This window comes from Gymnoscopelus braueri, assembly GCF_963280865.1.
Source record: "Gymnoscopelus braueri genome assembly, chromosome: 24".
Taxonomy (NCBI): domain Eukaryota; kingdom Metazoa; phylum Chordata; class Actinopteri; order Myctophiformes; family Myctophidae; genus Gymnoscopelus; species Gymnoscopelus braueri.
In genome coordinates, this window is record NC_137626.1 from 39236258 (window position 1) to 39263451 (window position 27194).

The 27194-nt window shown below is 42.5% G+C and overlaps 1 protein-coding gene across 2 annotated transcripts in view; it reads left to right on the top strand.

Annotated features, from left to right (window-relative positions):
* LOC308080851 (band 4.1-like protein 3) overlaps positions 1-27194 on the top strand; it is a 69287-nt gene that overhangs the window by 16195 nt on the left and 25898 nt on the right. For both annotated transcript variants that reach the window (XM_080422889.1, XM_080422890.1), the window contains exons 8-14: positions 2214-2322; positions 5971-6058; positions 6836-6988; positions 11223-11320; positions 12296-12459; positions 23782-23871; positions 26943-27187. In XM_080422889.1, the coding sequence (XP_080279015.1) occupies positions 2214-2322; positions 5971-6058; positions 6836-6988; positions 11223-11320; positions 12296-12459; positions 23782-23871; positions 26943-27187 (947 nt within the window). The remainder of the gene's footprint in view (positions 1-2213; positions 2323-5970; positions 6059-6835; positions 6989-11222; positions 11321-12295; positions 12460-23781; positions 23872-26942; positions 27188-27194) is intronic.

Consider the following 27194-nt stretch of genomic DNA (forward strand, 5'->3'; position numbering starts at 1 on the left):
GGGGATTTGTTGAGTAAACCACACTTGACATGTGATTCAAATTTGGGATTGACTGGACGTTTCGTTCGTGATTTGTGGCCTTTTTTGTAAAACGGGCCCCTCCCGCCAACTTTGGAAGCCATTTACGGACAAACGGTATGGACTATCAAAATTCTGTTTCGGTCCAGATTATCGCATGGGTCCAGAGATCATGTGTACCGATTTTTGTGAAATTTGGACAAAATATATGGGAGGAGGAGCTAAAAGTGTGTTTTGAAGAAAATTCAAAATGGCGGAAAATCTATCCTGACGCAAATGGGCGTGGCCTATATGGGGAGTTGCGTCATGACCCAAGGAATCTAGGGAAAAATAAATTTTGATTTTACGACCTACGGTTCAAGAGTTATAGGCCAAAACGTAAAAGGGGCTGTTATAGCGCCACCATGTGGCCGATTAGTGTAATTATTTTATCAATAATTTCGGACTAAATTATGAACCTCCCCTCCAAATCTGGTAACTCTAGCTCTTACGGTTTCTGAGAAAAAAATACTTGAATTTGAGTTTTTTTCACTTTTTCATTGAAGCGGATGGGGAAATGTAATGCACTAATAAATCAATATCAATAAAACTATGCAACCAATCTCTTAGCAAAATACAAGCACACGATTCCCGATGAAGCCGGTCATTTTGACATATAGCACTAAATTGGGAAAAATAAACTGTGGGAGGAGAGACGATCTAAACGTTTCATTTTGAGAGGATTGATCCCCCCAAAATAAGGTTTTTGCATCAAACGGTTACATTTTGAGCATTTGTGGCGCCCCCTATGGATCAAAGTGGAAATTCTTTTGGGGATTTGTTGAGTAAACCACACTTGACATGTGATTCAAATTTGGGATTGACTGGACGTTTCGTTCGTGATTTGTGGCCTTTTTTGTAAAACGGGCCCCTCCCGCCAACTTTGGAAGCCATTTACGGACAAACGGTATGGACTATCAAAATTCTGTTTTGGTCCAGATTATCGCATGGGTCCAGAGATCATGTGTACCGATTTTTGTGAAATTTGGACAAAATATATGGGAGGAGGAGCTAAAAGTGTGTTTTGAAGAAAATTCAAAATGGCGGAAAATCTATCCTGACGCAAATGGGCGTGGCCTATATGGGGAGTTGCGTCATGATCCAAGGAATCTAGGGGGAAAAAGATTTTTATTCTAGGACCTACGGTTCAAAAGTTATAGGCCAAAAACGTAAAGTGGGCTGTTATAGCGCCACCATGTGGCCGAATGGTGTGATAATTTTTGTAATAATTTCGGACTAAATTATGAACCTCCCCTACAAATATGGTAACTCTAGCTCTTACGGTTTCTGAGAAAAAAATACTTGAATTTGAGTTTTTTTCACTTTTCCATTAAAGCGGATGGGGAAATTTAATGCACTTATAAATCAATATCAATTAAACTATTTAACCAATCTCTTAGCAAAATACAAGCACACGATTCCCGCTCAAGACGGTCATTTTGACATATGGCACGACATTGGGGGATAAAAACTGTGGGAGGAGATGCGGTTCAAAGTATTGTTTATCTAGGAAAATAATAAAGCCGGAGGATTACTATAGTCTGGTTGCCCTGTTAGGGCAACCACACTAACTAAAGTTTTCTAATATTTGTAGTGGAGTAAAAGTACAATATTAGCCTCTGAGAGGTAGTGGAGTAGAAGTAAAAGTATTGAAAATTGGAAATACTCCTGTAAAGTAAAAATACCTCGAAATTGTACTTAAGTACAGTACTTGAGTACATGCACTTAGTTACTTTACACCACTGGTTTTGAAGCTACGCTTTTTGCGGTCCAGCTTCACGGCGCTACGGAAAAGCATGAAACACTCGGCTACATAGACAGTGCATTAACGCTGTATTTACTGTATGAATCGGGGGTCACTATTGGCCTACTATTGGCTGCTCCTAAACCAGGACCCCCAAATGTAATGTATATGGCCGCGGATCTGAAAATAATTTGTGCCAGGGACCCCCTTGAGAGATGATTAGTTGTGAAAAAAATGACGTTATAAGCTCACAATGTCACATCGTGACACATGTTGAGCTTGTAGATCTGCTATTTTTGAATAAAGGGTTTAAACCCTTCTTCATTTTGCTGGGGACCCCCTGGAACCCCTCAAGGGCCCTTGGGGGTCCCCAGACCCCACTTTGAGAACCAGATTGTTTGTATTGTTTCAGAGGAGGCGGGGTCATCAGACGGGTCAAACTACCTCAGTGATCTTCAGTTTGCCCCAAACCAAAGCAAGGAGATAGAAGACAAGATCATGGAGCTGCACAAGAACTGCAAGTTAGTACACATGCACGCACGCACGCACGCGCACGCACGCACGCACGCACGCACGCACGCACGCACGCACGCACGCACGCACGCACGCACGCACGCACACACACACACACACTATGAAAGCGTTTTGGTAAATTATGGTCCCATTTATTTAAAAAATATGATAAAGTAGGGTTTGTTTCTAGGTTTCTACTGGTTCTACCGAGTGAAGACCCTCCCACGCTGCAGTTTCAGCCAATAGCATTACATTCCGTTTTTATTTCGGACCGGATATCAACCGGATATAGAAAGATGGCGGATTTGAAATCACTTCAAAATAGGCTTAATTTACGGTCTGTAGAAACCAATTTCGTGACGCTGTGCTTGTACTTGTAATTGTTTTACGGTCTATGGGTAAACCACGGACTTGCATGGCTTATTGCTTTTCTAGGATCGTTACCAATTACCAATCAAGTACAAATTTGACAGAGCGACTTTCACTTGTAGTTGAGTAATAAGTTTGCACAGTTTGGCTGATCTTCCGAACATGTTGCTACGGTTTCTTACAGGAGGGATGTTTTACAGATCTGTGAATGATGTTCACATATGACCACTGTGAAGATGAGATCCCTTCAATGCTAGCCTCGCAAGCCAGCCTGTTTCACTCTCATTATGCCACTGATGGTCAAACTAAAACAATACAAGTTTATTTATATTATACCTTTGAAGTAAGGAAGAGGCCCAATTTCTGTCCAATATGGCTGTTGTGCATAGAGCCCATAACTAATCGTAGACACAGTCATTTATGTTACTTCTGTCACACACACATGTGCACATGCACGTGCACTCGCACAGGCACAGGCACAGGCACACGCACACATACACATACACATACACATACACATACACATACACATACACATACACATACTAGAGCTCGTCGGGTTAGGCATGTAACCCGAAATACCCGGGTTCCGACCCGTACCCGGCTCGGTCACGGGTCCATTCATAAGAAGTGACTCCGGGTCCGGGTCGGAGCCGGTACAGTCCGTCTCGGGTCTTGGTTCTCCGACTGTGAAATGGACGGTTCCACTAATACCCGAGTTGACCCGGCGAGCGGGGGGTCTCGGGGCTCAGACTGTGAAATGGACGGTTCCACTAATACCCGAGTGGACCCGGCGAGCGGGGGGTCTCGGGGCTCAGACTGTGAAATGGACGGTTCCATTAATACCCGAGTGAAGGGAGGGAGGGAGGGAGGGAGGGAGGTCGCTCAGAAGACAGACTATCATATCACTACATAATGTTATATCATTGACCTAAATGGCGATATATTAACAAGGATAACAACTTTGGACAGGTGGAAAACTTTAGTTAAACTTGCAGAGTGGCGCATTACTTTACCTGAGTTACATCTTCTGATAGTTGTAGTATTTGAATGTTGACATGGAATAATAATCTTGTTTAGTGTTTCACTACCACGAGCAAAGACTATAGCGCATATTAACGGCGCTGATCAACACACACGTTGAAAGGCTAGGACAAAGATACCAAGGATTCGACAGTGATGTCACTATGCAACAAGGAAGTAGCAACGGACGCTACGCCATGTTCGAAGTTGTTTTAAAGATAGCAAGGATTCGTCGGCGATCTGATGTGACGTCACCGACGAATCCTTGGACATATTTTACCCACTCATTTATATACACCAGTTATATCAAATATTGTCGATTAACGTAACGCTTTGGTTAATGGTTAAAAATGGTAAAATAATCGAGTTAATATCATAGCATGTTGTTACCGGTATACTCTGCAAAACACAATGGAAACTCAAAGCCAATTATAATGTTAAACAACATTAAATGTGGTTTAACATTAGAAATTAACGTGAATTATAGTTGGCTATGAAGAAGGATTACAAACATCTAGAACGTGGATTTATTTTTGTATAGCTGTCCAATGAGCATTGATTGGGATTATACATCACAATCATGGAGGCTATACATTTAGGTAAGAAAGTATGAAACAAGTCTTATTTAACGCTGGACAACTACAACTAGTAATGAAGTTGGCAAAAAAAAATGTGTTCGGGTATTTCGGGGCCTCGGGTTATGTATGGGTTCGGTTCTTGTACGTCACGGTTCTATACGGGTCCGGTGCTGTTCGGGTCCGGAACTCAGATTTCTAACAATGACCCGGGTCCATTCGGTTTCGGGTAATATTTTCGCGGGTCCATTCGGGTATCGGTCCTTCATATTGGACTATGGGCCGGGTCCATTTGGTTCCGGGTAATTTTTTCACGGGTCCATTTGGGTACGGGTCTTTATATTTTACCCGTGAAGACCTCTAACACATACACATACACATACACATATGCATACGCATACGCACACGCACACGCACACGCACACGCACACGCACACGCACGGACACACACACGGACACACACACACACACACACACACACACACACACACACACACACACACACACACACACACACACACACTTGAAATATTTATTTATGTCCACATAAAGAATGCCTTTTACAAAAGGACATTAACACTGCCAGTGCAGTCAGACAATAGGAAAACAGCCAGTTACAAAGTGCCTATACGGCAGAACATTGTTGACATACAGTACTTGTCAGACACAGCAGGCATCAATCATGGATAAAGGAAACAACGCCTCCTCCAAATTGAGCGGCTTCCTATAATGACTGATACTGAGCAGTACCTTGCTGTTTGTAACTGTTTGGCCCTCCTTTTGGAGAGGCCGGCCATGAAGGCCCCTCACAACCAACTTGCGCACGTGCCCTAGGCTACCGAAGATAAAAAACTAAAAGTTTACATCTGTAGCCTAGCTGAGAGATGGTCGGCTCTAGCTGATGATATTTTATCACTTTGGTCAGAAAGGCTTCCTCTTAAGCTGTAATCAAAGGTACAGCCGACCTTGAGAATTAACACCTCCCTATGGTTTTCATTAACAACACACAAGCACATAAAGACGCATACTAGTGATGTGCGGGTCGGGTTTTTTCATGACCCGCCCCGCCCCGCCACGGAACCCAACCCGCCTCAACCCGCCCCGCGAACCCATATATAAATCTATGGGGGTTGAGCCCCGCTGGTCGTACCTATAATTCTGTAAAATCATGAAGGTTAGAAAATACACCCCAAGTGTATTCAAACTGTTTTATTGTTATTATTCTTATTCTTATTAGGAATAAAGACAAAAGAAGAGCATGTGATTCTATTTCATTTTTTCGCGTGAGAGCGGCTGACCCACTCACCCGCAGCCCGCATAATTGCCTCTGAAATCCTGACTCGACCACCCACGCCGCAGGTTGATCCGCGGGACCCGCGGGTTACAGGTCGGCCCGCTCATCACTAACGCATACTAGTGATGTGCGGGTCGGGTTTTTTCATGACCCGCCTCGCCCCGGAACCCAACCCGCCTCAACCCGCCCCGCGAACCCATATATACATGGCTCAACCCGCCCCACGACCCTCGGGCGGGTTGAGCCCGCGGGACCTGCGGGTTACGGGTCGGGCCGCTCATCACTAACGCATACAGTTTAAAAGTTGCAAATCAACATGTATCATAATGACTACTGTGTGTGTGTGTGTGTGTGTGTGTGTGTGTGTGTGTGTGCGCGTGTGTGCGTGTGTGTAGAGGAATGTCTCCTGCAGAAGCTGAACTTCTCTTCTTGGCAAACGTTAAGAAACTTTCCATGTATGGAGTGGATCTACATCATGCCAAGGTACGCGCGCGCACACCCACCCCTGCTCTATGCACTAAGGGCAGATTCACACATGTGGTCTGGTACACTCGGTGCGATTCAGCGGCACAACATTGTTGCATTTCTTTATTTGGTGTGGTTTGCGTTCACACTGCCCTTTGTCAAGCGCATCAAACATGTTAACAAATATCACGCAGTTGAAACGGTTGATCGTTTATTGGACAGAATTTCTAGGGAAACTTTTGGAAGTCCATTGGTCCAATTAAATACCACAATGAAATAAATCAATGCATTTATTTTATTATATGTTTTATTCATTTAGTTGAAAATGAATGAATATTGATACAAAATACATATGTCACGTTATTCATATAAAAAAAGAAATCGTCCAAAGTCGTCAAAGTCGTGCTTGGCAGTCTGGGCCTTTGGAAAAAAGTTGTCAAAGTCGACCTATGGCAGTGAATGAGTTAAGAGTTATGACATTATCGTTTGAATGTTTGCAAACTGCACTTCCATCATCTGTAAAACAATGAAACATTACCCACACTTAAACTGTATCAGACCCTGTAATTAATGTGTCTATTCTGAAATGAAACTGAGTATGTGCGTGCGTGCATGCCTGCGTGCGTGTGTGTGTGCGCGGGTGCGCGTGCATGTGTGTGTGTGCGTGTGCGTGTGCGTGTGCGTGTGCGTGTGCGTGTGCGTGTGCGTGTGCATGTGCGTGTGTGCTTATTGTAAGTCGCTTTGGATAAAAGCGTCTGCTAAATGACTGTAATGTAATGTAATGTGTGTGTACAGGACTCAGAGGGCTTGGCCATCATGCTGGGGGTGTGTTCCAGTGGGTTATTGATCTACAGAGACAGACTGCGGATCAACAGGTTCTCCTGGCCTAAAATCTTGAAAATCTCCTACAAGAGAAACAACTTTTATATCAAGATCACACCGGGAGAGGTAACAAAACACACACACACACACACACACACACACTCACACATATTCAAAGATTTGCACACATTTTCAAGATTTTTACAAAAATAGCAGATCTACAAGCTCATAGCACGGCACTCGGTGCCAGGTTGGATTCCAGGCCAGCAATATGTCCATGTGTGTCCATGAGCAAGACTCTTAACCCCTAATTGATCCCAGATCGAATGGCTGCTCACTGCTCCTAGTTGTTATAGGATGGGTAAATGCAGAGGAAATTTTTCACGTACTGTATGTGCATAAATATATATACACATACAGTGACACCCCAAGGAGAGGGGACTATTCTACCCACACAGTTATGCAGTGTCTGGGTCACTTTAGTCTAGCTGTTTAGTTTGATTGATTGATTGATGTACTTTTATTTAGTAAGACATGAGAATCACAGTACATGGAAGTACAAATTCACAATACAAGGTCTACTAAACTGGAAGACTCAGTTAAGCACGTAGCTTTTTTAAGATGAGAAACCCATGCACACAAATCATGATGACATATAGGAGACAGACAGATATACACACTACTATACAGAATGTCATACAATCAGCTTTCAGGTTACTGGTATGAAGAGAGAAAAAAATATATATACAAAAGAAGAAAATGAAAGAAGGGGGGGGTAGGGGGGGTAGGTTAAGACTTAGACAGGGGCCATTTCGAATTGCAGCCTCCTGAAGGTGTATCTTTAGGGCAGTTTTGAAAGTGAGTAGGGTTTTACACTCCTTTACTCCTTTTGGTAGGGCATTCCACATTTTTGATGAATAGCATGAGAACGAGTTCATTCCCTTAGTTGAGCCAAATCTGGGTTGAACATGATTTGTGGAGCTGCCTCTGGTGTTATGATCATGGACATTAACATTTTGGAAGTATTTTGACAAATACAGGGGGATCCCAATGTTGTGGTGTATCTTGAAGACCAGGCCCATAGCAAGTTGCTGTACTCTGTCCTCAACCCTAAGCCATCCAATCCTAGCAAAATGAGCAGGGGTTAGATGGGTTTTGTGATTGAGGCCAAGAAGTAGCCTTACAAGTTTGTTTTGGGATGTTTGGAGCCTTGTTTTTAAGGCCTTGGAGGTGTTGTGATACCATGAAGTGCATGCATAATCATAATGACCTTGAATGAGGGCCCCTGCAAGAATCTTCAGAGTATTCTTACTGACTAGACGATCAATCCTCCACAAATAGCGTGTTGTTTGGTTGACATTTTTTATCACTTTTTCAGCGTTTTTGTTACCAGAGAGGTTTGCCTCCAAGATGGAGCCTAGGTATGTAATTTCATCCTTTCTTTTGATGACATCATCACCCACTTTGATCGTGAAACTCTCTGCCTTGCTAAGGTTAGGACTGGACCCAAAGAGGATGGATTCAGTTTTACCCAGGTGTAATGAAAGTTTGTTGTCAGAGAGCCAGATGCAGATCTTGTTGAGTTCTGAGGTGAGAGTTTTCTCAACCTGCAGCCTGTCCCTGTCCGAGACTAGCAGGGCCGAGTCATCTGCGAACAGGAACAGTTTGCAGTCGCAGGCTGAAGACATATCATTCACATATATCAGGAACAGTAAAGGTCCTAGTATACTTCCTTGAGGAACACCACAAGTCACAGGGAGGGGGGGGGACTGGGTGCCGTTTACTTCCACCACTTGCTCCCTCCCTTCCAGGTAGGATCTCATCCAGTTCACTGACGTATCATCAAAACCTATTGCTTTGAGCTTATTGATCATAATTGGGTGATTAACAGTGTCAAAGGCCTTCTGGAGGTCCAGCATGACCATGCCGCAATATTTGCCCTTGTCGACATCTTGTTTGGTAGAGTCGTTCAAATAGAGAAGGCATGTGTCAGTGGAGTGGTTTGTTCTGAAACCAGATTGGAATTTGTAGATTAGATTTTTCTCGGCAAGATACTTATCGACCTGTTCATAGACTATTTTTTCCATGACTTTCGAGATGGAGCTAAGAATAGAAATAGGGCGGTAGTTGCCAGGGTCTAATTTGTTTCCTTTTTTGTACAGAGGGGTCACCCTTGCTTTTTTGAAATCGTTAGGGACCCGTCCCTGTATGATGGAGAGGTTTATTATGTGGGTAATGATTGGAGCAATGGAGGCGGCTGAGTCTTTTAGAAATTTGGCGGGGATATTGTCGAGGCCTGTGGCTCTGTGTTGATGAAGAGCACTACATTTTTTAAACACCTCTTCTGTTTTCACAGGGGAGAGTTTAAAATCATCTTTGCGTACACCCTGTTTTTCGTAAAATGAGTCAACATACTCTTCACCATAGCACCCAGAGTGAGGGGGTAGTTTTTCAACCAAATCTGAGGTTATGGTCGTGAAGTATATGTTGAGGATTTTACTCACTTCATGTTTGGATGTGGTGAGAGTGTCATTCACCTTGAGGCTTATGTTTGTAAACCTGGTTTTCAATTTCATGCTGCAGCCTAGTAGGTTGTTGAATAGCTTCCAAAGCTCTCGTGGTTTGCTTTGATTTTCCTCAATTTTGTCATCGAGGAAGCTTTTTTCTGCTAATAGGAGCATGCCATTAACCTTGTTTCTTAGCTTGTTTTTTTCTTTTTCAAGTTTAGCTACGTGGGATTCGAGACCTTCGTTAAAACATTTGGCGAGTTTGATCCTACCTTTATGAAACTCAGAACACTTTTTGTTTCTGACTTTCATGGCAGTAAGGATGTCCGAATTCATCCATGGTACCGAGCGGGTTTTGACCCTGATGGTTTTCATGGGAGCCACACTGTCCAAAATTTGAATGAATTTGGTTTTGAAACCAAGCCAAGATTCGTCTACCTGTGTGCTGTTTAGTACGTCGGACCAGTCCTGTTCCTCTAGCCTGTGATTTAAGTCCTCACTCTTATAGTTTTTGAGGTCTCTGATCGTGACTGATTTGTGGTAACCGGTCTTAGGTTTACGTTTCTTTCTGGTGCAGAAGATCATGTTATGATCAGATATGCCAGGTAGAAACACCACTATTGAGGATTTTGTCCGTTGTTAGAATGAGATCTATGGTAGTTTGACTGAGTGATCAGCTGGTGGAATGAGTGCCGATGACAAAACCCCTTGAATGACTTATACACTGACGCTTCCTTACGGAGCATGTCTGTGTTAAAGTCACCAAGAAGTATCGTCTCCGCACATTACACCTTAGCTAAACACTCCTCAAGTCTTTCATAGAAATCAGTCTGGTTAGGAGGTCTGTATATGGTACCGACTAGCCCAGGTTTGGCATGTTTAAAAATGATCTCGACCCACACAGCTTCAATGGCTGCATCCTTCAGGTCTTCGCGAAGGATGCAGTCATTGTCATTGGGGATGGGTCGCGGGGGACCCAGCACGGCCTCTGCTCGGACGCTGGCCGTGGAAGGAACCGTAGGTTGAAAACGGTGCTTCAGGGCCTCTGCTCCGGTAAAAACAGCTAGATGACTCCTTGGCTCCGCGTCCTCGGCTACGCTGCGTCTCCCGGTTGATCGCCGGGGTACGTCGGTGCAAGCGTCCTCGTCGACGGCTGCGGTGGAATCAACGTTTGTGTTTCGGTTGATCGTCGGGGTTGACTCGCCTAGTTGAGTCGGCGGGGAGCCATCGGTGTTGTCGACGTAGCTAGCCTCGGTAGCAACGTTAGCTCCGGTGATCCGGAAGCTCCCCGTTGCAGCCTGGCTTTGTTGCTCCCGGTTGCCAATGGCAACGTTAGCCACAGCTGCTAGCCTGTTAGCTTCAGCCGTAATCCGAGCAGATTGCCTTGTGGTTACTGGGCCAGGGTTTGTGGCAATGTCTCCGGAAAGTAGTAGTATTATGCAGAAACATGTCTTGCGATTAAATCTACCATTCAGGGGTTTGTTTCTTCGCTTCGGGTTGGCTGTGAGGATCGAGTGGATCGACGCTGTGCCATAGCCTGGATGTTTCTTCTCGGATCCAGTAGCTAGGTAGAAGTCACTGTGTGATTCCACCTTTTCTTTCTCGTACAATTCCTTATCCCTCTGGTGTACAATCCATGCGGAGTTGAGGTAGGAATCCATAATCCACAGGATGAGAATAAGGAAAATTAGGGACGCAGTTGGGTTCTCCTCAGTAAGACTAGCCTTTTTGTTTTGATTTTTCTGGAGAGCTCGCGGGAGCTCGCGAGAGAGCGATTGTCCATGCGACTGATCATGTCGGCTGCCAGAAGAAGTTTGGTTGTAAAATGTTGGTCTCCCTCTCTCTCTCTCTAGTTTGAACAGTTTCAGTCTACTATTGGCTTTAAGCTTCAGAACCACAGATCTGCCAAACGACTTTGGAAAGTTTGCGTGGAACACCACACATTCTTCAGGTAAGTGTGTGCGTGCATGCGTGGGTGTGCACGTTTGTTTACTTTATATCTTAATGATAGGAATTGGTTTGAACAAAATAGACAGCCTTCAGAAACGGCATCTCTGAAAGTAGAATTTTCAAATATAACAATTAAATAAGGCCCTAAGGCTTGGATGCACCAGCGGTTATCACACTTTTTCTTTATTCCAAGGACCCCGACTGCTACTGTACGTAAAGGATATAACATACATCCTTTGGCCATTTACACCAGCGGTTCCAACAATGTGCTCCCTTGCAGCCCCTCGTTCTTACATGAGACCCCCCACATGTGTGCACACATATGCATGCACAGATTGCACACACACGTTTTATGTTAACCACTTAAAGGAGTAGTTCACCCCAAAAATTACTTATTTTCTATCAATTACACACGCCATGAAGCCTTGAATTCATGGAGATGTTTTTGTTTTTGTCGCATTCCTTAGCCAATAATTCGATGACTACTACTACCGGACAGACTCCGCCGGTCATCGCCGGTCATCGAATTATTGGCTTAGGGATGCAACAAAAACAAAGAAATATCCATGAATTCAAGGCTTTGATTGGGTGTGTCATTAGTCATTAGTCATTTTTTGGGTGAACTATGTTCATTTAGAAATAGCATCATATGCAGGTGTGTACATGTTCTTTTAGAAACATTAGCATCATAATGCATCATATACTTTTAATACAACAAATAGCAGATCTACATGTGACACGTTGATCTTGTAGGTCTGCTATTTTTTTACTTTTTCAAAAAAAGAAAAACAGAAACGACCTACATGACAACTTGGACTGTATTACATTGAAGAGAAGTCATGATTTCCCCAACGTTTGGAAACGATTTATAGAACTCTACAGGAACAGAGAGAACACATACTGATATGTCTGTCTGTCTGTCTGTCTGTCTGTCTGTCTGTCTGTCTGTCTGTCTGTCTGTCTGTCCGTCCGTTAGGTCGATGGCTCCAGAAGAACCTCCCAAACGGTTCCTGAATCTGGGCTCAAAGTTCCGCTACAGCGGGAGGACTCACCTCCAATCACGTCGCGCCAGCTCACAGATCGGCAGGCCCGCCCCCCACTTCCTTCGCTCCACCAGCAAGAGCCGCAGTTTAGATGGAGGTACTAGTACTACAATTACTATGAATACTAGTAATACTACAACTACTACTAGTTGTATTACTGTTACCACTACTACTACTACGACTAATACTACTACTAGTAGTACTACTATTACTACTACTATTACTACTACTACTAGTTGTATTACTATTACCACTACCACCACTACCGCCATCACCACCGCCACCACCACCACCACCACTACTACTACTACTACTACTACTACTACTACTACTGCTACTACTCTACTACTACTTCTTTCGTGTATCAGCCTCAAATGTCCCACTCATTGTCGTGCAGCCAGTTGTCTCCGGTCCCACTTGAAAGAGGCCGGCCTCTGAAGGTGGTCTGTGGTGGTGATCATATGTTCGGCAGTCTGCTCAGGCTCAGGCTCAGGCTCAGGCTCCCAAGCCCCACTTTTCTTCATACTTGATTTGAACCAGCCGACCCCGGTACATAGACCGTTCTGCAGAGTCCATTGCCGGTGTGGTAGATCTTCTCCCAGGTCCTGGAGGTAGCGGTGGATACGTGAGGTCCCGGCTGACTCCCTCTTCCAGGATGCCATGCGCTTGTAGACAAGTCCTCCGGGATGGAACGGAGGATCTCTTGTGCCGCCTTATTGTAGCGGTGGCGGGCCTGTTTGGAGGCGCTGTTTTCATTGTAGTGTCATGCAGGATATGAGTTTCGGTTTGTTTTCAGTGGGAAGCGAGAGCACAGATGTAAATCCCGCCCACTACATTTGATTGGGTAAAGCACGGCCTGCTTCCTGATCTGAAGGCCTGCCCACTTGTAGCCAATGTGCATAGGTTCTCAACACGGCTCCCGACAGATTCAAGCGCATCTGAATCTGTTCTTGAGAGATTACTGTTTGTCCAACTGAAGTCAGCCCTCAAAAAGGTTGCCCATCTTCTGTAGATGGACCCATTAAAATTGAACCTAGGGAGCCTGAGATTGTCCTTCTGTGCAGTGGGTCCCCTGAAGAAGGACAGCATGGCTTGGGCCAGTTTTCCTACGACTTCCAAGTTGGTGGTGGTAAGGCCTTCGATGTTGAGTTGGAGTACAGAAAGACCATGTCAACAATCGTGGATGGGTGACTGTCTTGAAGTGGACCTGCACCCCCCTGGCCTCTTACACCCTGGTCTTACGCCACCACCACCACCACTACTACTACTACTACTACTAGTAGTACTGGTACTACTACTACTACTAGCATTACTGCTATGTGTACCCCTACTGCTACTACTGCTGGTACTACCGCTAATATTACTATTATTAGTAATGACTACTACATCTACCACTACTATGACTAATGTAACTATTACTACTACTACTACTACTATAGAGTACAGTACCTAGAGTAGGCTACTAAAGTCCTGACATCAAGTCCACGCCCCCTGGATCATGAAGTTTTATCCACTCTCAATTCCATAGACTTTTCTTTTTTAAATAAAGTAAAATAAGAACTGTGTTCCAAAAATGAGATCAACTAGAAAAGTGTGCTCCTCGGAGTCCAGGCCGGGTTGCCTACCCAGGGCTGTGTCAGTCGTGGGGTGCAGTCGTTTAGTATGTGTGGCGGCCCGTATGGGTATGAGTGCAATCGCTTTTGGCCCCTAAATGTGTTATTCAGATTTGTCCGTGGCCTACAGTATATGGGGAGTTGTGTCATGAGCCAAGGAATCCAGAGGGAATATTGTTTTTGTATTGTACGCCATACGATTCAATAGTTATATGCCAAAACATGAAACCGGCTGTTATAGTGCCACTAGAGGCCGATTTGAAAACAAATTGGAGTGGTGGTTCTTCCTTGGCCTAATGGGAATGAGCGTGCAAGGTTTCACAGCAATTGTTGGTTCATGATTTGTGGCATTTTGTGCAAAATGGAACTCTTTCTTTTGGAAGTCAATCGCAGCCAATAGGAATGGAATATGAACAATCTGACAGATAAGTCACATGACTACAGAGATAATATGAACCAATTTGTGTGAGTTTTGGACAAAATCTGTGGGAGTTGTACAGAAAGTGTTTTGCAAAAAACTGCCTGTTGTAGGGCACAATGAGGCCAGTTAAAAAAACAAAAACAAAGGGGGGCAGAGGTTCTTCCTTGGCCTATTGGGTGTGTGCGTGCAAAGTTTCACGCCAATCGGTCCAGCTGTGCTGGAGATTAGCTGCTCACAGACAGACAGACAGACAGGCCCGGGCTTAATGCCACACGGCCACAAATGCGAAAAAGACTAGTATGTGAGTAAAAAGCCCAAACTGATTGATTGGTTGATTGATTGATTGATTGATTGAGTTTTGGAACACAGTTTTAGCAGCATGTTATTAGATTTTTTTTGGGCGGTGAAACCGCCCCTATATGTGAGGTTTGGATATTTGCACCCCCCAACCCTGCGCTGTGATTGGCCACCAGTGTACCCCCCTAACCCTGCACCGTGATTGGCCAATCACAGTCTATTCAGGACTGTGATTGGCTAATGAAACGTGACACATGTGCATAGCCCTATAAATAGGACTATGCACTTAAAAAAACCACATTTATGGGTTTTTTTTAGTTAGGGGTGTACAATGGTTGGTCCACAATATTACTTTAAGTGAACTTCCATCACTGTGATGACCACTGTGACCACACCGCCCACTTCACACTGGGTGTGATTTTTTTTATTGAATTGAATTTTGAATGGGACAGCTTCATGACCCATGAGGCATGGCTTTTACATTACTACTACAACTACTATCACTATCACTACTACTACTACTACTACTATTACTACTATTACTACTACTACTACTCTACTACTACCGCTATTAACAACACATTGAGTGCCAGGTACTATGCATCCGCTTCATCCTCATGGTGCCAGCGTGTTTTACCATGTTTTGACAATCCTTGGAGAGACGCAGAAGCCACGACGTGCACGCGGATGTAAACAAAAAGTGTGTCCGGTGGGTGGGGGAGGGTCTCGTCTATCCACTGGAACGAAAACTTTTTTACCGCTATCTGCCATTTTGTTGCTATCGCCCGTTGAAAATGGCTCGTTTTCACACGAAAAATAAGAATCCGAGCTAGAAGTGTTTTTCTACAAATCCTAATATAGGAATGGACGGAAGTGACGTTTTTTGGGATGACGTCACATCCGTCCATTCCTTCTATCAGCGTCCAGGGATCAAGAAAAGACGTAGATCTACGTTTATGGTACTCAGCGGTTCGATTTGAAATGACATAGATCTACGTCCTTGGCACTCAATGTGTTAAGGGATATTTCACTTCCATACATGTTTGTGATCATTTTAACTTCTACTCTGATTTTTGTGTGCACTCCCGACAGTTTTTAAGTTGCTTAATTCCTTATTTAGATATTTGATTTTAATTTTATCACACACACTCCCTTCATATACATTGTAACTTCAAACTCCATTTTGACCATGTTAGATTAATTGAAAACACCCATCCTTGGTTCTGGTGACTGATATTGTCCTTCTAATGCGTGAGAGGGCGGTGTTCTTTTAATATTGTTTTGTATTGTAGGGGGAAATGAAATAAATAATAAATGAAATAGTTATAGAAAAAACACGCCCTCCTCATGTATTAGAAGGGCAATATCAGTCACCAGAACCAAGGACGGTTTTCGATGAATCTATCATAGTTTAAATGGAGTTTGAAGTTACAATGGGTTTGTATAGGGGGCGTGTCGGATACAATTAATATCAAATATCTAAATACTGAATCAAGCAACTTAAACACTGTCTGGGGTGCACACAAAAGCCAGAGTAGACGTTACAATGACACCAAACAATGTGAAATATCGCTTTAATTCTTCTATTATGAGTTATTCCTGATTGGTCCAAAGACAAAGAGTTAGTCTAGGTTGTTGTTTATTTAAATTTGTTCTACTTGGTGACTGGACGTTTTGATTGGTTCCCAGCTCGGAGGATCAGGCCCACTCACATTCAGATTGGCTCTCCAGCCATCAGAGGTACACACAGAGCATGCCCAAAGAATTGCAGCTCTTAAAGGGACAGAGTGACATTTTTAATCGTAGCCTTGTTATTGGTTTGATTAATTGTTCCTGAGAGTAAAAAAAAAAATTCAATTCAATTTTATTGATGGGCAACACTGTCGGCTGACCACAGTAACTACATTTTAGGCTATGCTTTGTATGGGCGTAATTATTTGCATTGTTGTGTTACTTACTGTAGCCAACATGCACATGCTACTGTTTTGTTTATTTATGAAAAAGGGTTGACAGGCCAATACTATTCTGCTATTGCAGCAACATTTAAAATTTTAAAATTAATTTTGTATACCAGAACCGCATAGAGTACCGACGTCCTGACTTCACTCCCTCTACCCCTGGGTCACGGCGTTGTTATTTCTCAAATCCCAAAGAGAAATCTTGCTGTGTTCCAAAAATGAACAAACCACCCGGGCAATTTTGTCAGGTATGTGACTCTGTGTCGTTTATGATATTGAGTTACATTTGATAACATCTGTGTTTGGAGAGAAAAAAAAAAGTCTTACCCTGTGGATAATTTTTTTACTTGCTTCATATCTATATGAATAAAATCACCCGGCTGATTTGTTTATTTCTGGAACACAGTTCTTACATGACTCGATCTAAGATTTCCCTTTGGGGGTTTTCAAGAGAAGAAAATACCGCTGTAACACAGGGGGGTAGCGCCCTCTAGTGGCAGTGATATCAGACTTCGGTGTTCTATTTTATGGGGGAAATGTTTTGGCGACCCCACACTATAAAGCATAGTTATAAAGAAAGCATATATTGGTAGCCTCAAATTGGAATAGTCATTATAAAATGTATTTACAATGCTTCCTGCTGATTGTGTGTGTCATCAACATAGTTTAAAAGCTACAGAAAAGTGTTTCTGTACACATGTGTAAGTGCAATATCGAGCCTTTATATGTTGCCAGAATTTTAATAACAACAAAGGAAACAGACTTAAAGGCACACTTCACCCATGTTCAATCTATCTCCATATAATTGCTCACTAATGCTCATTATAAGATAGCACTATTGCTACTCACTGTGTCTCAGAGGAGGGCTGTGGACAGTTCAGAAACCTGCCTACCAGTGACATCATCAATGAGGATTCTAAGCTAATACACAAAATTGCATTTCTCTTCTTGGAAAGTTAGCATGCTGAAATACAAGCCATTGTTCTAATAATAATAATACATTAATTAATAAATGAACAAATACAATAAAGAATAAATAAAACGTGCCTACTGATGATGTCACTGGTAGGTGGGTTTCTGACCTGTCCACAGCCCTGCTCTGAGACACAGACCTAATAGACCAAAATGGTACCATTTTTTAATAAGCATTAGTTAGGAGCAAACATATGAAGAGTTCAGTTCCAATGTGACCGTACCTTCACAATCGAACGGTCACGGTTGGGGTCCCCAACCATAGTTTTAGAACCTCTGCGTTATTAACTTCGCGTCACCAGGCTTTCCACCTCGGAAGAAAGCCTGGAATTAATTCTAAAATTGAGCCGTGTGATCCGGTTTTGAAAAAGGAAAACGAAAAAACAACAACATTGCGTTGCGGTGGTGTGTTCAATTCAATAAATCAGTTTAGTCTCTCAGGTCACGATACGAGTTAAAATAAAAGATGGATACACCCAGTGGTGGAAAGTAACTATACATTTACTTAAGTAAAATGTTGAGGTATTTGTACTTTACTGGAGTATTTCCAATTTCCAATACTTTTACTTCTACTCCACTACATCTCAGAGGTAAATATTGTACTTTTCCTCCACTACATCTCAGAGGCAAATATTGTACTTTTACTCCACTACAATTATTTGACAACTTTAGTTACCAGTTACTTTGCAGATATTAATTATTATATTATAAAACATACCTTAACCACTTTAGCCTTATTTTATACATAGGCTATTTGAAAATACCCGATCTAAAAATACCCGATCTTTTACTTAACTCATTCACTGCCAGACTTATTTATGGGTTTGTTTGCCCACTGCCAGACATTTTCGTTTTTTATACATTTTCAACTGGTCACAGAAATGTATATCCGTTATGATCGCTTGTCTGACTGTTTGTAAACACACCCGGTATCAGTGTACGTCCCCACAGAAAAAACTATCCAACCTCGATGGCCCCTTCTCTTGTAGCAGCATGTTGAAAATAACATGTCTCGCGAAATCCAGGGCAAAAAAAGTCAACTCAAGATACAGCCATTTCCATGAAAAACCTAAACAGGAAGTGGACGTAGGCGATTTTTTTGGATGACGTTGTTTTTGGATGCTTGTGAGTAGAAAGTGAAAGTGATCACTCGGGTGATAGAGAACAGCGCGATCTTTTATAAAACCACTGAAAACCTACTTCTTCCACCACTGGATATACCAAACGATTATTACACCAAAAGAAACTAAACGATTATACCAAACTTAGGGGAATCATTTTGGAGGTGAACAGCACACTTGGTTCCAGTTATGGGTTCAGGCCCGCCCGATGACGTAAAGTTATTTCCGCTCCAGACTGGATTAGAAAACCGAAAAGGTCATTGATCCCAGCCTACTGAGTTATAGTAAGCTAGGACTGTGAATGGTGTCACTGTGCGATGCGTTGTGAGCTTGTAGATCAGATGTTTTCAGTGCAGCAGCATGGCACGCGCAACAAAGTATAAATCAGGCATAGGCCTATGTATCCGTCTTGTGGCGGTGACCAGAGCACATGCTGCGAGGAAAGAGAGAGACCCCCATGAAGCCTTGAATTAATGGAGATTTTTTAGTTTTTGTAGTCTCCGGTAGGAGACTCACAGTGTCAACTTTGAGTCTCCTACCGGTGACATTAGCATCTTTCCGCCGGTCATCAAATTATTGGCGACAAAAAAAAAATCCATGCATTCAAGGCTTCATGGGGTGTGTAATCAATAGAAAATAAGTAATTTTTTGGGTGAACTATCCCTTTAAGAATCTCAATTGTAATCAATGGGGGGTAATTCTTCTGCAGCCAGCAGGGGAGGAAATAGCGACACCTTCTAGACCATTAATGAGAACTGCAGGCCTGAAAAGCATTTCCTTATCGACTTCAAATCCACCGGAGATTCCTTGCCGCCTAGTTTAGTCGCTAGAAAAGTGTTCTTTGTTGTTTGTTGTTAATTGTTAATATATGTAAATACATATCGATATCCTTCATAATTCCAGATTCAAATACACAGAAAGGAGCATTTTTTTGCATTTATTAGCGTGAAATTGTCACACTGTCTTTAAGAGGACTGTCTGCAAATACCTAGCACACACGCACACACACGCACCCGCACGAGCACGCACGCACGCACACGCACACACACACACACACACACGCACACACACACGCACACGCACACGCACACGCACACGCACACGCACACGCACACGCACACATGCAGACACGCATACACACGCACGCACACACACACACACACACACACACACACACACACACACACACACACACACACACACACACACACACACACACACACACACACACACACACACACACACACACACACACACACACACGTGCCCGCAAACGCACTGCTTAGTGGCTGCCAGCCCACAGTGCATGTGCTCAGTGCTGATTGGCTGATTGGTCACCCTATGCTGAGCTCTGATTGGCTGGACCTGCCGTTGCTGCGGTAACGTGCCGTTGTGGTGCTTTGTTTAGGCTAAGGCCCAAAACACACTGGTTGTGGAGTACTGGTGTTAAAGGAGCACTTCACCCATTTTCAACCTCATCTTCATGTAATTGCTCCTCACTGATGCTCATTATGATGTGGCACCATTTATGTCTGTTCACCCTGTGTCTCATTATAGTCCGGCAGCCACTGAGGTGGAGTGGCAAATTTGGTCTATAGTTTTTTTTATTGGTCCAAAATATTGTCTATATACTGTACTGTACATGAAACCACCTGCTGGACAGCTGTGGTCCAGCAGGTGGCATTGTTTTAATAGGGGGTTATATGTGACCATACCTCTCCATTACAAAAAATAGACTACTGGAAATTTCTAGGACCCAGAAATGTTTGTAAACATTTATTATTGAAATGTAATAATATTACATTTAAATTATATATTATATAGGCCTAGTGTATGATATTCAACGTTGTTGCTAAGGGCTGAGTGTTGAGTAATTAGCATAATTAACTATTTATTGGCCAATAAAAGTTACTTCAGTTATACTTTGGGTATACATTTTTTCTGAAGGTGGTTTTAGGTCATTCAATGACAAATTCCCAACTGCTAGCCTTCTTTGCTGACCTTTGAGCATGTTTTAGAAACAGGTAACTTTATTAGAATACATGGATGTTTGGCGGTACAGCACAGCTGTCATTCCGATGACCATCTTCCTGATATTTTGAATAGAACTATATATGATATTATGTTATAATGACATAGGCTTGCAAAATGTTTTGAATATTTGAATCAGAATTATGTACTCAAGTAAAGTCAGTTACTCTCCAGATTATCATCTATCAGGAGGTAGAAGTGATAAACATCTGCCAAATGAGCTCCCAGCTCAGAAACTGGTGCTGAGGGAGTACACATGGGCATTGATCACAAAGGTGTCCCACATAATTATAATGTGGACATTCTGAAGAAGGATGCAGTTAACATAGTGGTGAGCTACAGATGCATGAAGAACCACGACTGGAGGTTTCTTCTGAGGTCAACCTAATGCAATGGAATGAAAAAGTAACTGGCACCATCACATACTCTATGCTTATATTGCTTATGGTATTTACAAGGTACACATAGTTAGTTTTGTTATTCCTCTCTCACCCATACTCAGTGGGCCGGCATTTTGGTGCTCATGAAGAGCTGTCCTCCAGATGGCACATTGGACATGGGCTCTTTTAACATTTTCCCTGAAGGCCTCTGAGAGAGCAGAGCTTTGGCATTTTAGATGCTATCTTTCTCCCTGTCCTTGCCATCCATGTCCTCACCCTATCAATTATGTTGCTTGGGATACAACAGCTTCTGTCTGCTGTTAGATCAGCAAGCAAAATAAGGCTGCACGTACCATCTTTAACAGTTTTCCACATTATCTCTGCCACCAATATAAGTCCCTCCAGCCATTCACAATCCCATCGACCAGACAACCTGCACCAGACTTCGTCATGAAGTTTAGTGTGTTGTGCTTGTGCAGCAGAAACCCCAGGCAAAACCAAGACCTGTATAGTTGCACATCAGCCAATCTGGCTTGCTCAATGTTTTGCAAATATCAAGGTAGATGTGTGTGTAACAATGAGAAAACAAAGCAACTTAAGTTAAATGTTCTGATGAGGAAGAAATTGTTGCCATATAAGTTGGACTACAATTGCACACACCTAAGGAAAGGTGTATTCCATACCATAATACCATAAGTAATAAAGGAGTTAAATATGTGATGGTGTCAGTATACAGTATACTGTATGGTCACATTTTTATTCCATCTCATTAAAGGGATTCTAGGCAACATTAAGCCTACATTTTTAAAATATGTATATATATATATATATATATATATATATATATATATATATATATATATATATATATATATATATATATATATATATATATATATTTGCATTCTTTCCCCTCTATCAGCCACTATATAATGATGCTGCATTCAAACACAGTCCACTTTCTCCGGTGTTTGACAACAGTTTTTTTCTTTTTTTGATCTCTGAACTTGCCTAGAATCCCTTTAAATTGACCCCAGATGAAACCTCCAGTGGTGCCTCCAGTCATCTCGGTTCTCCATGAATCTGGCTCACCACTACTATCTGCTCATGTGTAGACCCCCACAGCACCAGTTCCTTAGCTGGGAGCTCATGTTTATCACTACCTCCTGATGATTGATAATCTGGAGGGTAACTGACTTTACTTGAGTACATAATGTTGGTTACACATATTCAGAACATGCACTTTTGCAAGCCTCTGTCATTATAACATATCTGATTATATGTATTAAAATATCAGCAAGATGGCCATAGGAATGACAGCTGAGCTTGTACCTCCAAAAATCCATGTATTCTAATAAAGTTGCCTGATTCTGAAAAATGCTCAAAGGTCAGCAAAGAAGGTCAGCAGTTGGGGATTTGTTATTAAGACATTGAATGACCTAAAACCACCTTTAGAAAAAGTGTATACCCAAAGTATACCCCTCTCGGTCCTGTTGGACTTTTGTTGGCCAATAAATTGTTAATTACGCTAATTATGCTAATTGCTCTTAGCAACAAAGTTGACTACACTAGGCCTAGAGATTACTTTTCAATAATAAAAGTGAATTGAAAACTAAAACATTTCTAGTAGTCTATTTTTGTAATGGAGAGGTATGGTCACACCCCCTATAACAAAAAAATGCTCAATGCTGACAGCTGTCCAGCAGGTGGTTTCATGAATGGGCAATATTTTGGGCCAATGAAACAAAACTAAAGACCAAATTTTCCACTTCAGCCAAAAAAGGCCCTTTGGCTGCCAGACTATTAGTGGGCTTTGGACAGTTCAGAAAGCTGCCTACCAGTTTGCACCAATTGATGGGGATGCTAATAGAAACGACAGCCTTTCTCTTCCTGAATAATTAGCATGTTGACCTTATCATTCTTGCATTAATAAACAAACAAAACAAAAATAATAATAAAAATGAAGTTTGGATACCAATTTCATCAGGAGATAACCCTGCAAATATCAGTTGCTTCAATTTCAGTTAGTTTAAAGTGTTATTTTTTTTTAGGAGGAGTAGATGTTTAGGAGGAGTAGATGTCCTCTCGCTGGGGACTCCTCACTGGCACGTCATTCAGCAGAGGGAAGCAGATACACGTCCTCTCGCTGGGGGCTCCTCACTGGCAGGTCATTCAGCAGAGGGTCCTCTCGCTGGGGGCTCCTCACTGGCAGGTCATTCAGCAGAGGGAAGCAGGTGCAAGACTACGCATGAATGTGTGGGGGATTTGGGGAACTGGCATCAAAGCGACATTGGGAGAAAAACAGAGAAAAAAACTATCCACAATTCAAATGTGAAAAAGAATGTACGCTTAATTACAATACTTCTATAAGAGCATGACCACGAAACTCCACTCTCCACATCCAGTGTTTTGGCCATGATACAGTGACAGACAGACAGACAGACAGACAGACAGACAAACAGACAGACAGACAGACAGACAGACAGACAGACAGACAGACAGACAGACAGACAGACAGATAGCACATAACATAAACTCATCTAACGTGTGTGTGTGTGTGTGTGTGTGTGTGTGTGTGTGTGTGTGTGTGTGTGTGTGTGTGTGTGTGTGTGTGTGTGTGTTTCAGACTTTGGTTTGGGGTTGTATTCTTCCTCTAGGGCCATCACCCTTAGCGACGTAATCACCGTCGTTACACCCGAGAAACAGGTGGAGCCAGGTAACTGTATTTCACATTATAACTATGTTACTACATTATGAAAGAGAGCCAAAGAGAGCCAAGTTAATTAAGTCTATTGAGCAAAAGGGAGAAGAGTGCATCTTCTCTTGTCTGCTGCACAGTCTGCCCTGCACGGAGCAAGGTGTACTGTACACAGACACACACATACACACAAACAAACACACACACATCGGAGGTCTTTTGCTAATATTTTCGTTGGTAAAAAAGACGGATTTGCTCACTTCATCGTTTTTTTTCCTGTGCGATTTAAACCACGGTTTAACGGGAACACACGAGGCGATGACTTTGCGTGCTGCTTATTAGTTGCAGAATTTCCCTTGTCAAGCTAACAAAAATGTTTTTTGTTTTTCGGAAAATTTTGAGTATTATGAATTCATGCGAGCCCCATTAGGCCTATGTTATCTATTTTGAAATATGCGATCATTGAGGTGATTGTTTGGCCTTTTTGATTTTTTTTTAAAATAAATGCGTCCTTGCATAATCTGCGCCATTTGGCTGATTATACATTGAATTATGCGATCTCATAATATTTTTTTTCTGGAGGGACTGTGTAACATTACAAGGTTAAATGTTCAGAACTATTGATCTGGTTCGACACACTGTGTGTTTGTAAACAGAACTATTCAGCTCCTGATTTGACACAATAGAGCACTGAAGTCTGACATCACTGCCGCTAGAGGGCGCTATCCCCCTGGGCCACAGATTATTTTCCCAATAGAAATTCCCAATTGAGAAATCTTAGATTGTGTCATATAAGAACTGTGTTCCAAAAATAAACAAATCACCATGGCAATTTTACTCATGTGGATATGAAGCATCGACTGGTGGTGAAAAAGTATTCATTTAACCAAAGAGTGATACAATAAAATAAATGTCCTCCAACCCAGTGGTGTAAAGTAACTAAGTGCATTTACTCAAGTACTGTACTTAAGTACAATTTTGAGGTATTTTTACTTTACTGGAGTATTTCCAGTTTTCTGTACTTTTACTTCTACTCCACTACATCTCAGAGGCAAATATTATACTTTTACTCCACTACAATTATTTGAAAACTTTAGTTACTAGTTTTTTTCTTTGTAGATCTTGATTATTTTTACAAAACATACATTACCCACCTCAGCTCCTATATACAGATCTGCCATTTGAAAATAGCCGATCTACAAGCTCACAATGCGTCGCGATGCAACGCATTGTGAGCTATAGATCTGCTATTTTCAAAAGATTTTTATGCATTTGAAAACTTGTGAAATGGGACATTCTGCATAATGAGTACTTTCTCCTTTTGGTACTTTAAGTACATTTTGATACCAATACTTTTTTACTTTTACTTAAGTACATTTTAAGTTACGTACTTTTACTTGTATTGATAATTGAGTATTTCTACATTGCAGTATTGATACTTTTACTTAAGTAAAACAATTGAGTACTTTTTCCACCACTGCTCAAAACAGACAATGGCCGCGTTTCCCAAAGAGATTCGTAGAGATGCTGCGTAGAGATGCTGCGCAGGTCCTACGACGGGTCTTACGTGCGTCAACACAGGCTGCGCAGTACCTTAGCAGGCACGTAAGATTTCAGGTCATGCGTAGCCTACGCAGCTTGCGTAAGAGCCTCCTACACAGCTGGGACTGGGCGAAACCTACGCTCTACCCTCATTAGAAGCAACTGGTTGTGCCCTACGTGCTATCTAAACTGGCTTCAGGAAACACCATCGTCGTAGGTTTCCAAGTCCACGGCGTTACGTGTCTGCTAAAACTACATTCGGGAAACAGCATGCACGTATCCTACTCCTCCTATTCCTGGGAGTGGTTGTAGCCCTGAGTGCTGTCCTACGCAGCAGTTTGTTACGAGCGCCCTGGGGCACAGACGCATTGGGCTGCGTGGCAGCGACAACAATATTAACTTTCTGTGTGCAGTGCATGCACTCAAACTATATTATTGTTGAGCATGCGTGACGTGATGAAAGCATTTATTTTCACACCGGTAGGTAAACAACATTCAAATGGCAATTCCAACATTCAAGTATATATTTTTTTCATATCTCTGCTGTCCAGCGTGAACCTGCTAACTCCAAAACGCTCATTGTTCAGGAAACGAAAAAACAAAATATACGTTTTTCAGGAAATGAAGAAAACCGTATATTTTTAAAACAAAGCAATACTGCCTCATCAAAGTTGGTATAGTGACTTTATATATTGTCAGATACTTGCATGTGTCATTATATTATCAACACTTTACCCAAATCGTGGGTAAATCAACACTTTACTTGCATAATGGGGACACTTTAGTGTTTTATTTACCTTGCAGATGTCACCTCACCGCTGTAATTTAATTCATAAATATATTATTCAAAAGTTGTATTTGGAGTGGACTGCTTCAGGACGTCGGCTTTACGTAGGCTTCGTCCAGGAGGTCTTTACGTGCGTGCTGTCTCCCGAATTTAGTTTAGCACACACGTAACGCCGTGCACTCGAGAACCTACGACGATGGTGTCTCCCGAAGCCAGTTTAGATGGCACGTAGGGCACAACCAGCTGCTACTAATGAAGATAGTGCGTAGCGGGGTTGCTACTGCGCAGCTGCGTGGAGGCTCTTACGCAGCTTCTAGGCTACGCACGAGCTGATATCCTTTGGGAAACCCGGCCCTTATCAAATGTAACCAGTATCATCACCTGACAGAATCGCCGGGCTTATTTGTTTATTTTTGGATCATCGTTATTATATGACGCGATCTAAGATTTCTCTATGGGTAATTTGTATGGGGAAAATAATCTGTGACCCACAGGGATAGCGCCCTCTAGCGGCAGTGTCGTCAGTGACGCCAGGACCTCAGTACTAGGGGTGTGCCGAGACACAAATTTCACGATACGATATATATATATATATATATATATATATTTAAAAGAAAAAAGGGGGGGGGAAAGCAAATGCAAACAAATACTTCTGTTTTTGCATTATTATTATTGCAAAAAATCTATCTATCGCGGCATCGGCACACCCCTACTCAGTACTATATGGGCCACTTATCGAACTTCTCTCTTTGTGTCCCAGATGAGGAGCTGTTGATATTGACCTCGGAGCGGGACGAGAGAGACAAGCTGAGAGACAAAGAGAAAGAGGAGGAGGAAAAGGAGGAGAGACGGAAGGAAAGAGAGAAAGAGAGAGAAAGGGCGAGAGAGAAGGAGAGAGAGAAAGAGAGAGAGAGGGAGAGACAGAGAGAGAGAGAGGAGGAGGAGAGGAGAGCGGCGGACATCTCACAACACAGCCCCCCCTCGCCTGCCCAGCATGACACCAAGGTAACAC